General features: G+C 43.9%; 1 protein-coding gene across 2 annotated transcripts; it reads left to right on the forward strand.

Moving 5' to 3' along the window:
• Positions 1-6,600: 6,600 nt before the first annotated feature.
• Positions 6,601-10,409, forward strand: LOC121577910 (L-rhamnose-binding lectin CSL3). Of its 2 annotated transcripts, XM_041891898.2 has the most exons (9): positions 6,601-6,674; positions 7,627-7,662; positions 7,746-7,790; positions 7,933-8,068; positions 8,149-8,267; positions 9,649-9,693; positions 9,836-9,971; positions 10,052-10,159; positions 10,229-10,409. In XM_041891898.2, exons 1-8 carry the CDS (start codon positions 6,650-6,652, stop codon positions 10,155-10,157), a joined length of 648 nt encoding a protein of 215 aa, XP_041747832.2. In that variant the 5' UTR covers positions 6,601-6,649; the 3' UTR covers positions 10,158-10,159; positions 10,229-10,409. The 2 variants fall into 2 exon arrangements, with proteins under 2 accessions (XP_041747832.2, XP_041747833.2); XM_041891899.2 differs by lacking the exon at positions 7,627-7,662 and having other exon boundaries at positions 6,615-6,674.
• Positions 10,410-12,479: the final 2,070 nt, after the last annotated feature.

A 12,479-nucleotide genomic window follows, 5' to 3' on the forward strand; every position in this document is an offset into this window, starting at 1 on the left:
GCGGGAAAAAGTCTGTTGAAATAAAGAACATTGCTTTAGTTAATCCTGAGGGAGCAGCCTGAATGTTCTCCTTTGATTTACAACAGGGTGTGAGCTGTTAATCACCACTAGTCCTTCCTTCCCCCCACTGCGGGTGAGAGGGGATCTGACTGAAGTTATTCACTTCGAACCTTACCTGGCCTATTTGGATTCTCGTGGAGAGTCATGACGTTTGTGTGTGTATATATATATAAATGCTCAAAAGTTTCCTGTGTGTATCCAGAATGGTCCACCACATCTCTTGATACATGTGGGAAGCGTTGGAGTCAAAATGGGCCAGAATCCCTGTGGAACACTTTTGACCATGCCCCGACAAATTGAGGCACAAAGGTCGAGAGACAAATGTGAGGTGACAGACAATACCGCCTTGCACACTCTTGCCTGCATCTAGCTGAAATAGTGTGTAATCATTAGTCCAACAGTTGCAAACAAGAGTTTCTATTGGACAAATTCAGGTATGTTTATCCCCATTTTGTTCCGTTTGCTTCCGTATAAGAAATGTTTTTCAACAGAATCGGCGGAATGAATAAACCCCTGATCACTCGTAAACACAGTTCACTTTCATAGCAGCCACGTTGTATTCATTCTCGCATCTATGCGCTCTCCTCTCACCTCTTCCCTTTGCTTGTGGACTTCAATGCACAACACATCAGCTGTATGTGACCAGGCGAAAAAACCCTTCCAAGCCAAACCGCTACACACAGCCTACATCGTTGTCACCATATTAGCTAAAGTCACGTCACAGTCAGCATAGCTAATAGAACCAATGCATTAGTAAACCCGCTACAATCATGCAGTAACGTTACAGTGTACAGTAAGTAAGCAGTTTCACTGGCGGGCCCCTGTGGCAATACATTTGTAAAACCAAAAGCTTAACTTGACTTGGAAGAGTTCCACTGTTGTGTTGGAAAGTCATAGCCAGCTAGCTAACATACCATGTCTCTGTTTGAGCAGGGTGTTTCAGTAGCTGCATTTGCTAGCTAAGTAAGTGAAACTGAAAGTGAACAAAACTGAGTATTTCTATCTTGCTTCGCTTTCATTTAGGAATAAATTAATTAGCTCAAAACTGTTACAACTACTGTCTTTCTCTTTGAGTCAACTACTCACCACATTTTATGCACTGCCGTACTAGCTAGCTGTAGCTTATGCTTTCAGTACTAGATTCATTCTCTGATCCTTTGACTGGGTGGACAACATGTCAGTTCATCCTGCAAGAGCTCTGATTTGTTGGAGGACATCCTCCGGAAGTTGTCATTATTACTGTGAAAGTCTATGGAAGGGGGTGAAAACCATGAGCCTCCTAGGTTTTGTATTATAGTCAATGTACCAAGAGGAGGACAGAAGCTAGCTGTCCTCCAGCTACACCATGGTGCTACCCTACAGAGAGCTGTTGAGGCTACTGTAGACCTTCATTGCAAAACAGTGCATTTTAATCAATTAATTGGTGACGTGATTATATTTAGTACAGTTTTATCTAAAAAAGGATAACTTTTAAAATGTTTTACAATATTATTTTTAATGAAATTCACTGAGGACGATGGTCCTCCCCTTCCTCCTCTGAGGAGCCTCCACTGCTTTGTACATAGTACAGCAGCATCTAAGGTGCAGGGTAGAGTACCGGGTGATTGCCGGCTAGTAACAGTGACTAAGGTTCAGGGCAGGGTACTGGACATATTCAATATCTCCCTATCCCAGTCTGTTGTCCCCACTTGCTTCAAGATATCCACAATTGTTCCGAAAGCAAAGGTAACTGAACTAATCAGAGGGCTGATTTAAATACTATGCATGCCAGTCTCTCTTGACTAAGAGTTGAGGAGAGACTAACTGCATCACATCTTCTTTTTGTATGAAACGTGTTGAAAACCTCAAATTGTTTGCATTGTCAACTTACACACAGCTCTGACACAAACCCCACCTGACATGCCACCAGGGGTCTTTTCATAGTCCGCAAATCCAGAACAAATTCAAGAAAGCGTACAGTATTATACAGAGCAATTATTGCATGGAACTAAGTTCCATCTCATATTGCTCAAATAAACAGCAAACCTGGTTTCAAACAACAGATAAAGCGACACCTCACGGCACAACTCCTCTCCCGTATTTGACCTAGATAGTTTGTGTGTATGCATTCATATGTAGGCTCTGTGTGCCTTTAAAATAAAATATATGTAGGTCTGTCCTTGAGCTGTTCTTGTCTATTAATGTTCTGTATTATGTAATGTTTCATGTTTTGTGTGGACCCCAGGAAGAGTAGCGGCTGCTTTTGCAACAGCTAATGGGGACCCTAATAAAATACCAAATTACTATATCAAATCAAATCAAATCAAATTGTATTGGTCAAATGCGCCGAATACAGCAGGTGCAGACATTACAGTGAAATGCTTACTTACAGCCCTTAACCAACAGTGCATTAATTTTTTTCAAAAAAATAGTAAAAATAAAACAACAAAAAAAGTGTTGAGAGAAAAAAGAGCAGAAGTAAAATTAAGTGACAGTAGGGAGGCTGTATATACAGGGGGGTACCGTTGCAGAGTCAATGTGCGGGGGCACCGGCTAGTTGAGGTAGTTGAGGTAATATGTACAGTGGGGAAAAAAAGTATTTAGTCAGCCACCAATTGTGCAAGTTCTCCCACGTAAAAAGATGAGAGAGGCCTGTAATTTCTATCATAGGTACACGTCAACTATGACTGACAAAATGAGAAAAAAAAATCCAGAAAATCACATTGTAGGATTTTTTATGAATTTATTTGCAAATTATGGTGGAAAATAAGTATTTGGTCAATAACAAAAGTTTCTCAATACTTTGTTATATACCCTTTGTTGGCAATGACACAGGTCAAACGTTTTCTGTAAGTCTTCACAAGGTTTTCACACACTGTTGCTGGTATTTTGGCCCATTCCTCCATGCAGATCTCCTCTAGAGCAGTGATGTTTTGGGGCTGTCGCTGGGCAACACAGACTTTCAACTCCCTCCAAACATTTTCTATGGGGTTGAGATCTGGAGACTGGCTAGGCCACTCCAGGACCTTGAAATGCTTCTTACGAAGCCACTCCTTCGCTGCCCGAGCGGTGTGTTTGGGATCATTGTCATGCTGAAAGACCCAGCCACGTTTCATCTTCAATGCCCTTGCTGATGGAAGGAGGTTTTCACTCAAAATCTCATGATACATGGCCCCATTCATTCTTTCCTTTACATGGATCAGTCGTCCTGGTCCCTTTGCAGAAAAACAGCCCCAAAGCATGATGTTTCCACCCCCATGCTTCACAGTAGGTATGGTGTTCTTTGGATGCAACTCAGCATTCTTTGTCCTCCAAACACGACGAGTTGAGTTTTTACCAAAAAGTTCTATTTTGGTTTCATCTGACATTCTCCCAATCCTCTTCTGGATCATCCAAATGCACTCTAGCAAACTTCAGACGGGCCTGGACATGTACTGGCTTAAGCAGGGGGACACGTCTTGCACTGCAGGATTTGAGTCCCTGGCGGCGTAGTGTGTTACTGATGGTAGGCTTTGTTACTTTGGTCCCAGCTCTCTGCAGGTCATTCACTAGGTCCCCCCGTGTGGTTCTGGGATTTTTGCTCACCGTTCTTGTGATCATTTTGACCCCACAGGGTGAGATCTTGCGTGGAGCCCCAGATCGAGGGAGATTATCAGTGGTCTTGTATGTCTTCCATTTCCTAATAATTGCTCCCACAGTTGATTTCTTCAAACCAAGCTGCTTACCTATTGCAGATTCAGTCTTCCCAGCCTGGTGCAGGTCTACAATATTGTTTCTGGTGTCCTTTGACAACTCTTTGGTCTTGGCCATAGTGGAGTTTGGAGTGTGACTGTTTGAGGTTGTGGACAGGTGTCTTTTATACTGATAACAAGTTCAAACAGGTGCCATTAATACAGGTAACGAGTGGAGGACAGAGGAGCCTCTTAAAGAAGAAGTTACAGGTCTGTGAGAGCCAGAAATCTTGCTTGTTTGTAGGTGACCAAATACTTATTTTCCACCATAATTTGCAAATAAATTCATAAAAAATCCTACAATGTGATTTTCTGGATTTTTCTTTCTCAATTTGTCTGTCATTGTTGACGTGTACCTATGATGAAAATTACAGGCCTCTCTCATCTTTTTAAGTGGGAGAACTTGCACAATTGGTGGCTGACTAAATACTTTTTTCCCCCACTGTAGATGTGGGTAGAGTTAAAGTGACTATGCATAAATAATTAACAGAGTAGCAGCAGCGTAAAAAGGATGGGGTGGGGGGGCAGTGCAAATAGTCCGGGTAGCCATGATTAGCTGTTTAGGAGTCTTATGGCTTGGGGGTAGAAGCTGTTGAGAAGTCTTTTGGAACTAGACTTGGCACTCCGGTACCGCTTGCCGTGCGGTAGCAGAGAGAACAGTCTATGACTAGGGTGGCTGGAGTCTTTGACAATTTTGAGGGCCTTCCTCTGACACCGCCTGGTATAGAGGTCCTGGATGGCAGGAAGCTTGGCCCCAGTGATGTACTGGGCCGTACGCACTACCCTCTGTAGTGCCTTGCGGTCGGAGGCCAAGCAGTTGCCATACCAGGCGGTGATGCAACCAGTCAGGATGCTCTCGATGGTGCAGCTGTAGAATTTTTTGAGGATCTGAGGACCCACGCCAAATCTTTTCAGTCTCCTGAGGGGGAATAGGCTTTGTCGTGCCCTCTTCACGACAGTCTTGGTGTGTTTGGACCATGATAGTTCGTTGGTGATGTGGACACCAAGGAACTTGAAGCTCTCAACCTGTTCCACTACAGCCCCGTCGATGAGAATGGGGGCGTGCTCAGTCCTCTTTTTTTTCCTGTAGTCCACAATCATCTCCTTTGTCTTGGTCACGTTGAGGGAGAGGTTGTTGTCCTGGCACCACACGGCCAGGTCTCTGACCTCCTCCCTAAAGGCTGTCTCATCGTTGTCGGTGATCAGGCCTACCACTGTTGTGTCGTCGGCAAACTTAATGATGGTGTTGGAGTCGTGCCTGGCCATGCAGTCATGGGTGAACAGAGAGTACAGGAGGGGACTGAGCACGCACCCCTGAGGGGCCCCCGTGTTGAGGATCAGTGTGGCAGATGTGTTGTTACCTACCCTTATAGCCCAATAGCACTCAGTTCTGTCATCATGAAGTACTTTGAGAAGTTAGTTAAGGATCATATCACCTCCACCTCCACCTTACCCGGACCATGACTCTCAACTCTCTTCCTGGAGCTACTGTCCTGTAGGTTTTAACTCCAACCCTAATCTACGCACCTGATTCTAATAATTAGCTGGTTGATAAGCTGAATCAGGTTAGTTACAACTGGGGTTGAATTGAAAACCTACAGGATGGTAGCTCTCCAGGAACAGGGTTGGAGAGCCCTGCCCTAGACCCACTACAATTTGCATATCGCCCCAACAGATCCACGGATGACGAAATCGGCATCGCACTGCACACTGCCCTATCCCGTTTGGACAAAAGGAATACCTATGTAAGAATGCAGTTCATCGACTACAGCTCAGCCTTCAATGCCATAGTGCCCTCCAATGTCCTCACTAAGCTCGGGGACCTGGGTCTGAACCCCACGGGGGGCCAGAATGAAAAATGAATGCACTCACTAATTGGAAGTCGCTCTGGATAACAGCATCTGCTAAATGACTAAAATGTAAATTAACTTCTACTGCTGCACCATTGAGAGCATCCTGTAGGGCTGTAACACCGCCTGGTATGGCAATTGTAACCACAGGGCTCTCCAGATGGTGGTGAGGTGAGGAAGAGGACACCCAGCCACCAGAAGTATACCTCATGGGGATCTGACCATAGAGAATGATAGATACAGTATATCATCTAATATGTGTCCCATTATGGAGTCTGTGAGCGCACGGGCAGCTCCAATCAAATCAAATCAAATTAAAGATAATATTGAGTCAATATGCATTTAAAAGTAGTCCATTTTCTTCTTCTACTATTTCTATGAGTTGGCAAACAAACTAAAAGGTGCACACTGCCACATAGGTATAAAATCAAAGTTGGAGATTTTCTGCCACCTACAGTCATGCAATGTTTGCTCACGAGTGTAATTCATTGGCTGATCCCTCCTGATGACCCGGATGGAATAATGGGGCGCGTTCAGCAGGTCGCAACGTTTTGGAAGGTTCAGATAGAAATATGCTATGGTGAACAAACATGTCTCTCCGACATAATCATAATAATAATAATAATAATAATAATAATAATAAGGAAATATGTTGGCTCTATTCATGAAAGGTATATCGGCAACGCTCAAGAAGGTTTTGCAACTGAACGTGGCCCATGTGATTCTTCCTTAACCAGGAAGCCCCACCCAGATGACTACTTTAAATTGGTGGAAGCCCTCAATGGCAATGTTCATGCCAAAATGGATTTTAGCCATCTAGAGTCCTCTAGATAACTCTATGAGACTGACCCAAAAGCCTGGTACAGACCAGCAAAGCCCAGCCCCTGATTGCAATGAGGTGCACCTGGACACAAAATAGATACAGCTGGGTTAATTAAGACATGTCACATAACATAAATACCAGGTGTATTAGGTCAGGTTACCATCAGTTTCATCTTATCTGCTACTACCACGCTTGTACCTGGCATCATGTTCAGACTGACGGTGGTTTTCTGTGAGTATTCAACATATGTATATGATGCAGGTTAGAATACATATCACTAAATGTTTAAATTTGTATTTCAGAGTTTTTGAAGTACGTGTCATATGACTTGAGGTCTACAGTATGATGCGTTAAGTTAAAGTTCAGTATTTCCATAATTTGACAGTACAGCAGGAAATGTAGAGGGAGACTGATCGTATGGGAATAGACATTTTGCAGGGCTTGAATGTTTCATGAGATGATGGTAGAACTCTTTATTGGAGGGTATTTTAATACATATCTGTTTAACCGTCTAGAAACAAAAGCACTGTATCTAGAGCCCCCTTGTGAATTTGTCAAAAGTGTCAGGACCCTTTCCCATACTATATTGCAGCAGTCCAAAGATTAGTATTTGGTCCTATATTCCTAGCACACAATGACTACATCAAACATGTGACTCTACAAGGTATTTTGGCTGCATTTGCAGTGTGTTTTGGTGTATGTTTTGCCCAATAGTGGCTGGAGTTATTATCTTTCTGAACACTTTTAAATTAATGCCATGATTAAGAAAGCATGAGTGAGACAGGCTACAAGGGCACATGTCAACCCCTCACATTATCAATAACTGGGGAGGTTAGTATTTTTATGGGGTATAATCTTTGTTCCTTTAACTTCCTCACACATCACTATTAATTCAAGGTAGCATCCGCATGTATGTAGACGTGTTGAGAAGTATTTTAATCTTCAAAATGACAACCTTAACCATTCAGTTCCTTTTAGGCAAAAAAGTATCTATAACCAACTACAAATGCGTCTAACAAGTTTAGTCACACTGCATGCATGGAATATGAGACCAAATGCTAAACTTTACTACTTTAATACACTAGAATATCTCAAATGCTTCAGGATGGAGACAAATGCTCATTTCTAGCTTCACGGTCCAAATGCATATGATGTGGATTGTTGCTGTGTGATGTTGTTTCAGTGCTGGTTGCAGCTTCCTGTGCACTAACGGATGGAGGTACTGTGTGTAATAATGATGATGATACTACTACACCAAGCTAATGTGAGTGGTGTGTAACTCCTGTTTATTTGTCCTGGCAGCACGCAGCATCACATGTGAAGGCTCTGATGCTTTACTACAATGTGGTAAGCTAGTCAACACTACTGAACAGTGTATATACTCAGCTATCACCTGTGTTTTATACTGTAGATTACCTACACCAAAGATGCCCACCCTTGCCTCTCCTTCGTTCCTTATCCATCTTTTCGTTGTCCGTCTCTTCCTCAGATAGAGGTAAGATCCATATCGAGCGTGCCAACTATGGTCGTCGTCAACGCAACGTGTGTTCCATTGGGCGCCCCGCTAACCAACTCGCCAACACCAACTGCCTCAGAAAATCCACCACCAGGAAGATGGCAGCAAGGTACTGGAACCTGTGGTGTGTATTTACCTGTAGACACCCATTGGCTGCAGCCATAACCACTACCTGTCTTTGACACACAGGTGTGACGGGAAGAGCCAGTGTGTCGTCCCGGCATCCAATTCTGTTTTTGGAGACCCCTGTGTCGGAACCTTTAAGTACCTGGACACCGAATACTCCTGTGTCCAACAGCAAGTAGCAAGTCAGTCTGTGCTAATAATACTTGGTGGTGGGCACCAATATCGTTAAATTGAATATCTGTATGACTGAGGCATGTTGGGATATTGTTTAATACTTCGGTGAAAGAGCGCACTCTGCTGATGGCTAGCAAAGCCATAGAATGGGTTGGGTCACCAATGGGACCAGCTTGTGAACTTTGTTTTATGGCCACCATGTGTTTTAATACATGCCCTTTTCTATTCTCCACTTTTACACCACCCTCAATTCCTAACTAACCCTAGCTAGCCCACAAACGGTGGTTATGGAACAAAGTAGCTGGCAACAACTTTCGCTAGCATAGCTTATTGGGAGATCAGAGACCTGGCAGTGTGGCGCCAGAATGACAACCTCTCACTTAACGTCGACGAAGAAGATGATTGTGGACTACAGGAAACAGAGGGCCGACCACGCCCCCATTTTCATCGACTGTGCTGTAGTGGAGCATTTTGTGAGCTTCAATGTCCGCATCACTAAGAATCCATCATGGTCCATGCACCAGTAGTAGTATTAAGTGCACGACAATGCCTCTTCTCCAACCTGCCCAGGAGGCTAAAAATATTTGGTATTGGCCCTCCGATCCTCAGTTCTACAGCTGCACCATTGTGAGCATTTTGACTGGCTGTATCACCACTAGGTATGGCAACTGCTTGGCATCCGACCGCAAGGCGCTACAGAGGGCAGTGCCTACAGCCCAGTAAATCACTGAGGCCACGCTCCCTGCCATCAGGACCTCCTATACCATGCGTTGTCGGAAGGCCCTACATTTTCAATGACTCCATCCACCCAAGTCCTACTGTCTGCTACTGCATGGCAAGTGGTACCGCGGCACCAAGTCTGGAACCAGCAGTCTTCTACCCCTCCCCCCCCACTCCCAGTCACTTTATTCCTAGTTATATGTACATATCTAACTCAATTAGCCAGTTAGCACATGGTAAGAAGGATGGGTAGTCGTACCACACAGGTCTCCTTTACATTGTGGCTTAGTTGATGCTTGCGCGCACTTAATCTTGTGTAACAGTGAACATCTGTTTCAGCCAACGTTAGCTAGCTCAAATCTCGTTTATAGCTATTCAGACGGCACAGGCACAAATTGTATAGAAATATAGATCTGGTCTAGCGGTACGACTAGCTAAACCAGCTTACTTTCACATTCTGAGCAGTTTGAGATGACGACGTCTCATAAGGAGCTTAAACCACAGTGTAACGGTTGAAGATAATGCATTTAACTTTCTACAACTCTGTTTATGCCTAAACATTAATTAATCAACGTTCCCTATTAGTGCCCATCACTAACACTTCACCAAGCCATAGTATGCCTTTATTTGTCAGGCCAGTGTGGTGTAACTCCTGTTTTGTCCTTGCAGTAAGCAGCATCATATGTGAAGGATCTGATTCTCAACTACAATGTGGTAAGCAGGTCAACACTACAGTACGGTATCCTCTCCGCTCTCATGTGGTGTTGTGTATATTAGTCTCTAGCCCACACAAACACCCAGCCTTGGCCTTCTGCCTTTTCTTCATCTATCTCTTCCTCCTCCTCGTCTCCCTCAGATCGAGGTAAGATCCATATCCAGAGTGCCAACTATGGTCGTCGTCAACGCAACGTGTGTTCCATTGGGCGCCCCGATAACCAACTCACCAACACCAACTGCCTCAGCCAATCCACCACCAGTAAGATGGCAGAAAGGTACGGTAACCAACGGTGTGTATTTACCTGTACACTCATTGGCTGTAATTTTAACCTCTACTTGTATTTTAAACACACAGGTGTGATGGGAAGAGCCAGTGTGTCGTCCAGGCATCCAACTCCGTGTTTGGAGACCCCTGTGTCGGAACCTATAAGTACCTGGAGGTGGCTTACACCTGTGACTAAATGTGAGTTATATACATGCTCGCACACATGACTGGGAACTTGAATGCTGGTGCTGACTGTTTGTCTTGCAGGATATCTTCCCTGATGAACCTAAAGGCTTCTGGGATTTCTTCATCGAGTGGATCAGTTTATTTTCCTCCAACCCCCAAAATCAACTTCAAATCATTGTAAACCTGTGCCTTTTGTGCAAAAGCGTTTCTTAAACAATTCTGAACTGTGGTGGTTAGTCTGAATTAAACTAAGCAGCATGAATCCAAGACTTGGTGTCTTTAGTTCTATATTACTAAATGTCTACTGTCACACCAATATTACTGAACATGTGTCCTGTATTCTCTCTTACACTGTTCACTGAAGACCCATTTACACCTGCCGCTATCATGTGTTCTTTGTCTTGACGTCCATATTCTCTGCCCACAGTTGTAGACTAGTAAAATACTCATTGTGATCAGATCTTCCTGACCACCTCCGGCTGTAGTCAAGCACGCATTTTGTCTGGATCTCTATCAAGTGTGAACTGATCTGGACGGTCAAATCAATTATACCTGCCTCTAAAATCATTGGCAGGTAGCACCAGTGACTTATGACCTTAGTAGTCCTAATGGTCTTTATCATATTAAATTGACAGTCATTGCCACACGGCACCAAATATTCTGGTCACAATGTGGACACTGACGGCTAAGAAGTTTTAATACAGTGTGTAGACTTGATGAGGTCGTGAAACAAATGTTAGCGTGCGGTGTATAATGAAGCTTTTGTTGGGGTTGAGCACAGCACCACAACGACAGTCCCACAGGACATATTAATTATGGTATAATAGACAAAGCTGCACTACGCAGATCACGCCACCATTTCCTGGTTGCTGTAATTCTGGTTTGCCTAATTTCAGTTTTACAAAACAAGTATTGTGTTGTACCCTCTAAACCGCTGTGAAATACATTTTCATAACAAATACCAGTATATTCAGCTCTTTGACGCCAGTGTTCAAAACTGTAGAAATGGTGAAAAACAGATGCACTGCTTTGAATGAGGGACAGATCTACTACATATTTCTGTGAATTTGGTCGACTATCTGCAGACTGCGTTTGCTACATGCCACGCCCACTACATGTTACAAGTATTACAAGCTGCGCTCTCTAACCTTGAGGTTGCTAGCTAGCTAGGACACTGGCATTGTCCTGCTTTTCCGCAGTTATTTTAACGTTAAGGCGAGGATAATCACCACCCGGTAGTGCCACGTGAGCGTTGGGTTGATTACATTAGCTATCTACTTCCCTCACCATAATGTTTTATGAAACTGCAGCAAAGCAGTGCTCTGCAGGCAGGGGCAAAGGACACTGTATCTGTGTCCCTTTTGGTTTTTCAGCAGATGGCATCCAATATTGGTAGTTGCAGAAATGTGTGGGACAGTGCCAGAGATACTTTTGAAGAGATGTGCAACTCCATTGTAATCGTATTAACACCCATTCTATATGTTGCCCATGTGTCGTCAATGGTCTGCGCAGTGCATGCTGGGTGATTCTGGAACAAGGAGGGTTCTCCAAGGAGTGAATAGGAGTCAATTGGGCGCTAGTTCAAAAACCCAACATTAGCATGAATTTTGTGAACAAGAAGTACATTGCAACTGTAATCCGAGATGTTCAATAGTATCGTACAGATTTAGAAATGTTACATTACGTACTCTCGAGGAAAATAGGCAGGTTTCTGGACTTTGAGAAGGGATTACGTGATTAGTTTAGCAACCGTGTGACGCAACATGACAAGGTGAATGTGATTAGTCTACAGTGTGCTGGGTGGGGTGTTAGACCTTTCTCCATTCATTGCCCAATTGGATTCCTATCTCCTCCTTTCTCTATCTCTGACAGCGCTAGGAGCCTCAATACAAATGTTCCCAAAATATCACTGCCGTGTATCCTGCCCATCAAGAGGATCCAGCGGGATTGACCATGTAGGAGCAAACATCCATGACAAGTACAAAGCCGTCCCCACTTCGGCCAATCAGATCACGTCTCTGTTCCTACAAGCAGCAACTCGAGGGAGCCACCAGCACAGCGAATAGTGAGGCACTGGACAGATGCAGGCTCAATGCTGCAGGATTGTTTGGAGAATACCCATCAACATTAAGGAATATACATTGCCAGTCACAGGCTTCATTAGGAAATGTGTTGATATACCCAAAATAATAATTAGGTCGTAGCCCAACCAAAAACCCTGGATGAACGTAGATATCTGTACAATGCTGAGAGGCCGTTCTGCAGCATTCAATGTCCGCAGAAGGAACCACAATGTCTTGGTGGTGTTGAACGCGTACAAGGCAAGCAGGTA

Source organism: Coregonus clupeaformis, chromosome 12 (genome assembly GCF_020615455.1).
Source record: "Coregonus clupeaformis isolate EN_2021a chromosome 12, ASM2061545v1, whole genome shotgun sequence".
NCBI lineage: Eukaryota > Metazoa > Chordata > Actinopteri > Salmoniformes > Salmonidae > Coregonus > Coregonus clupeaformis.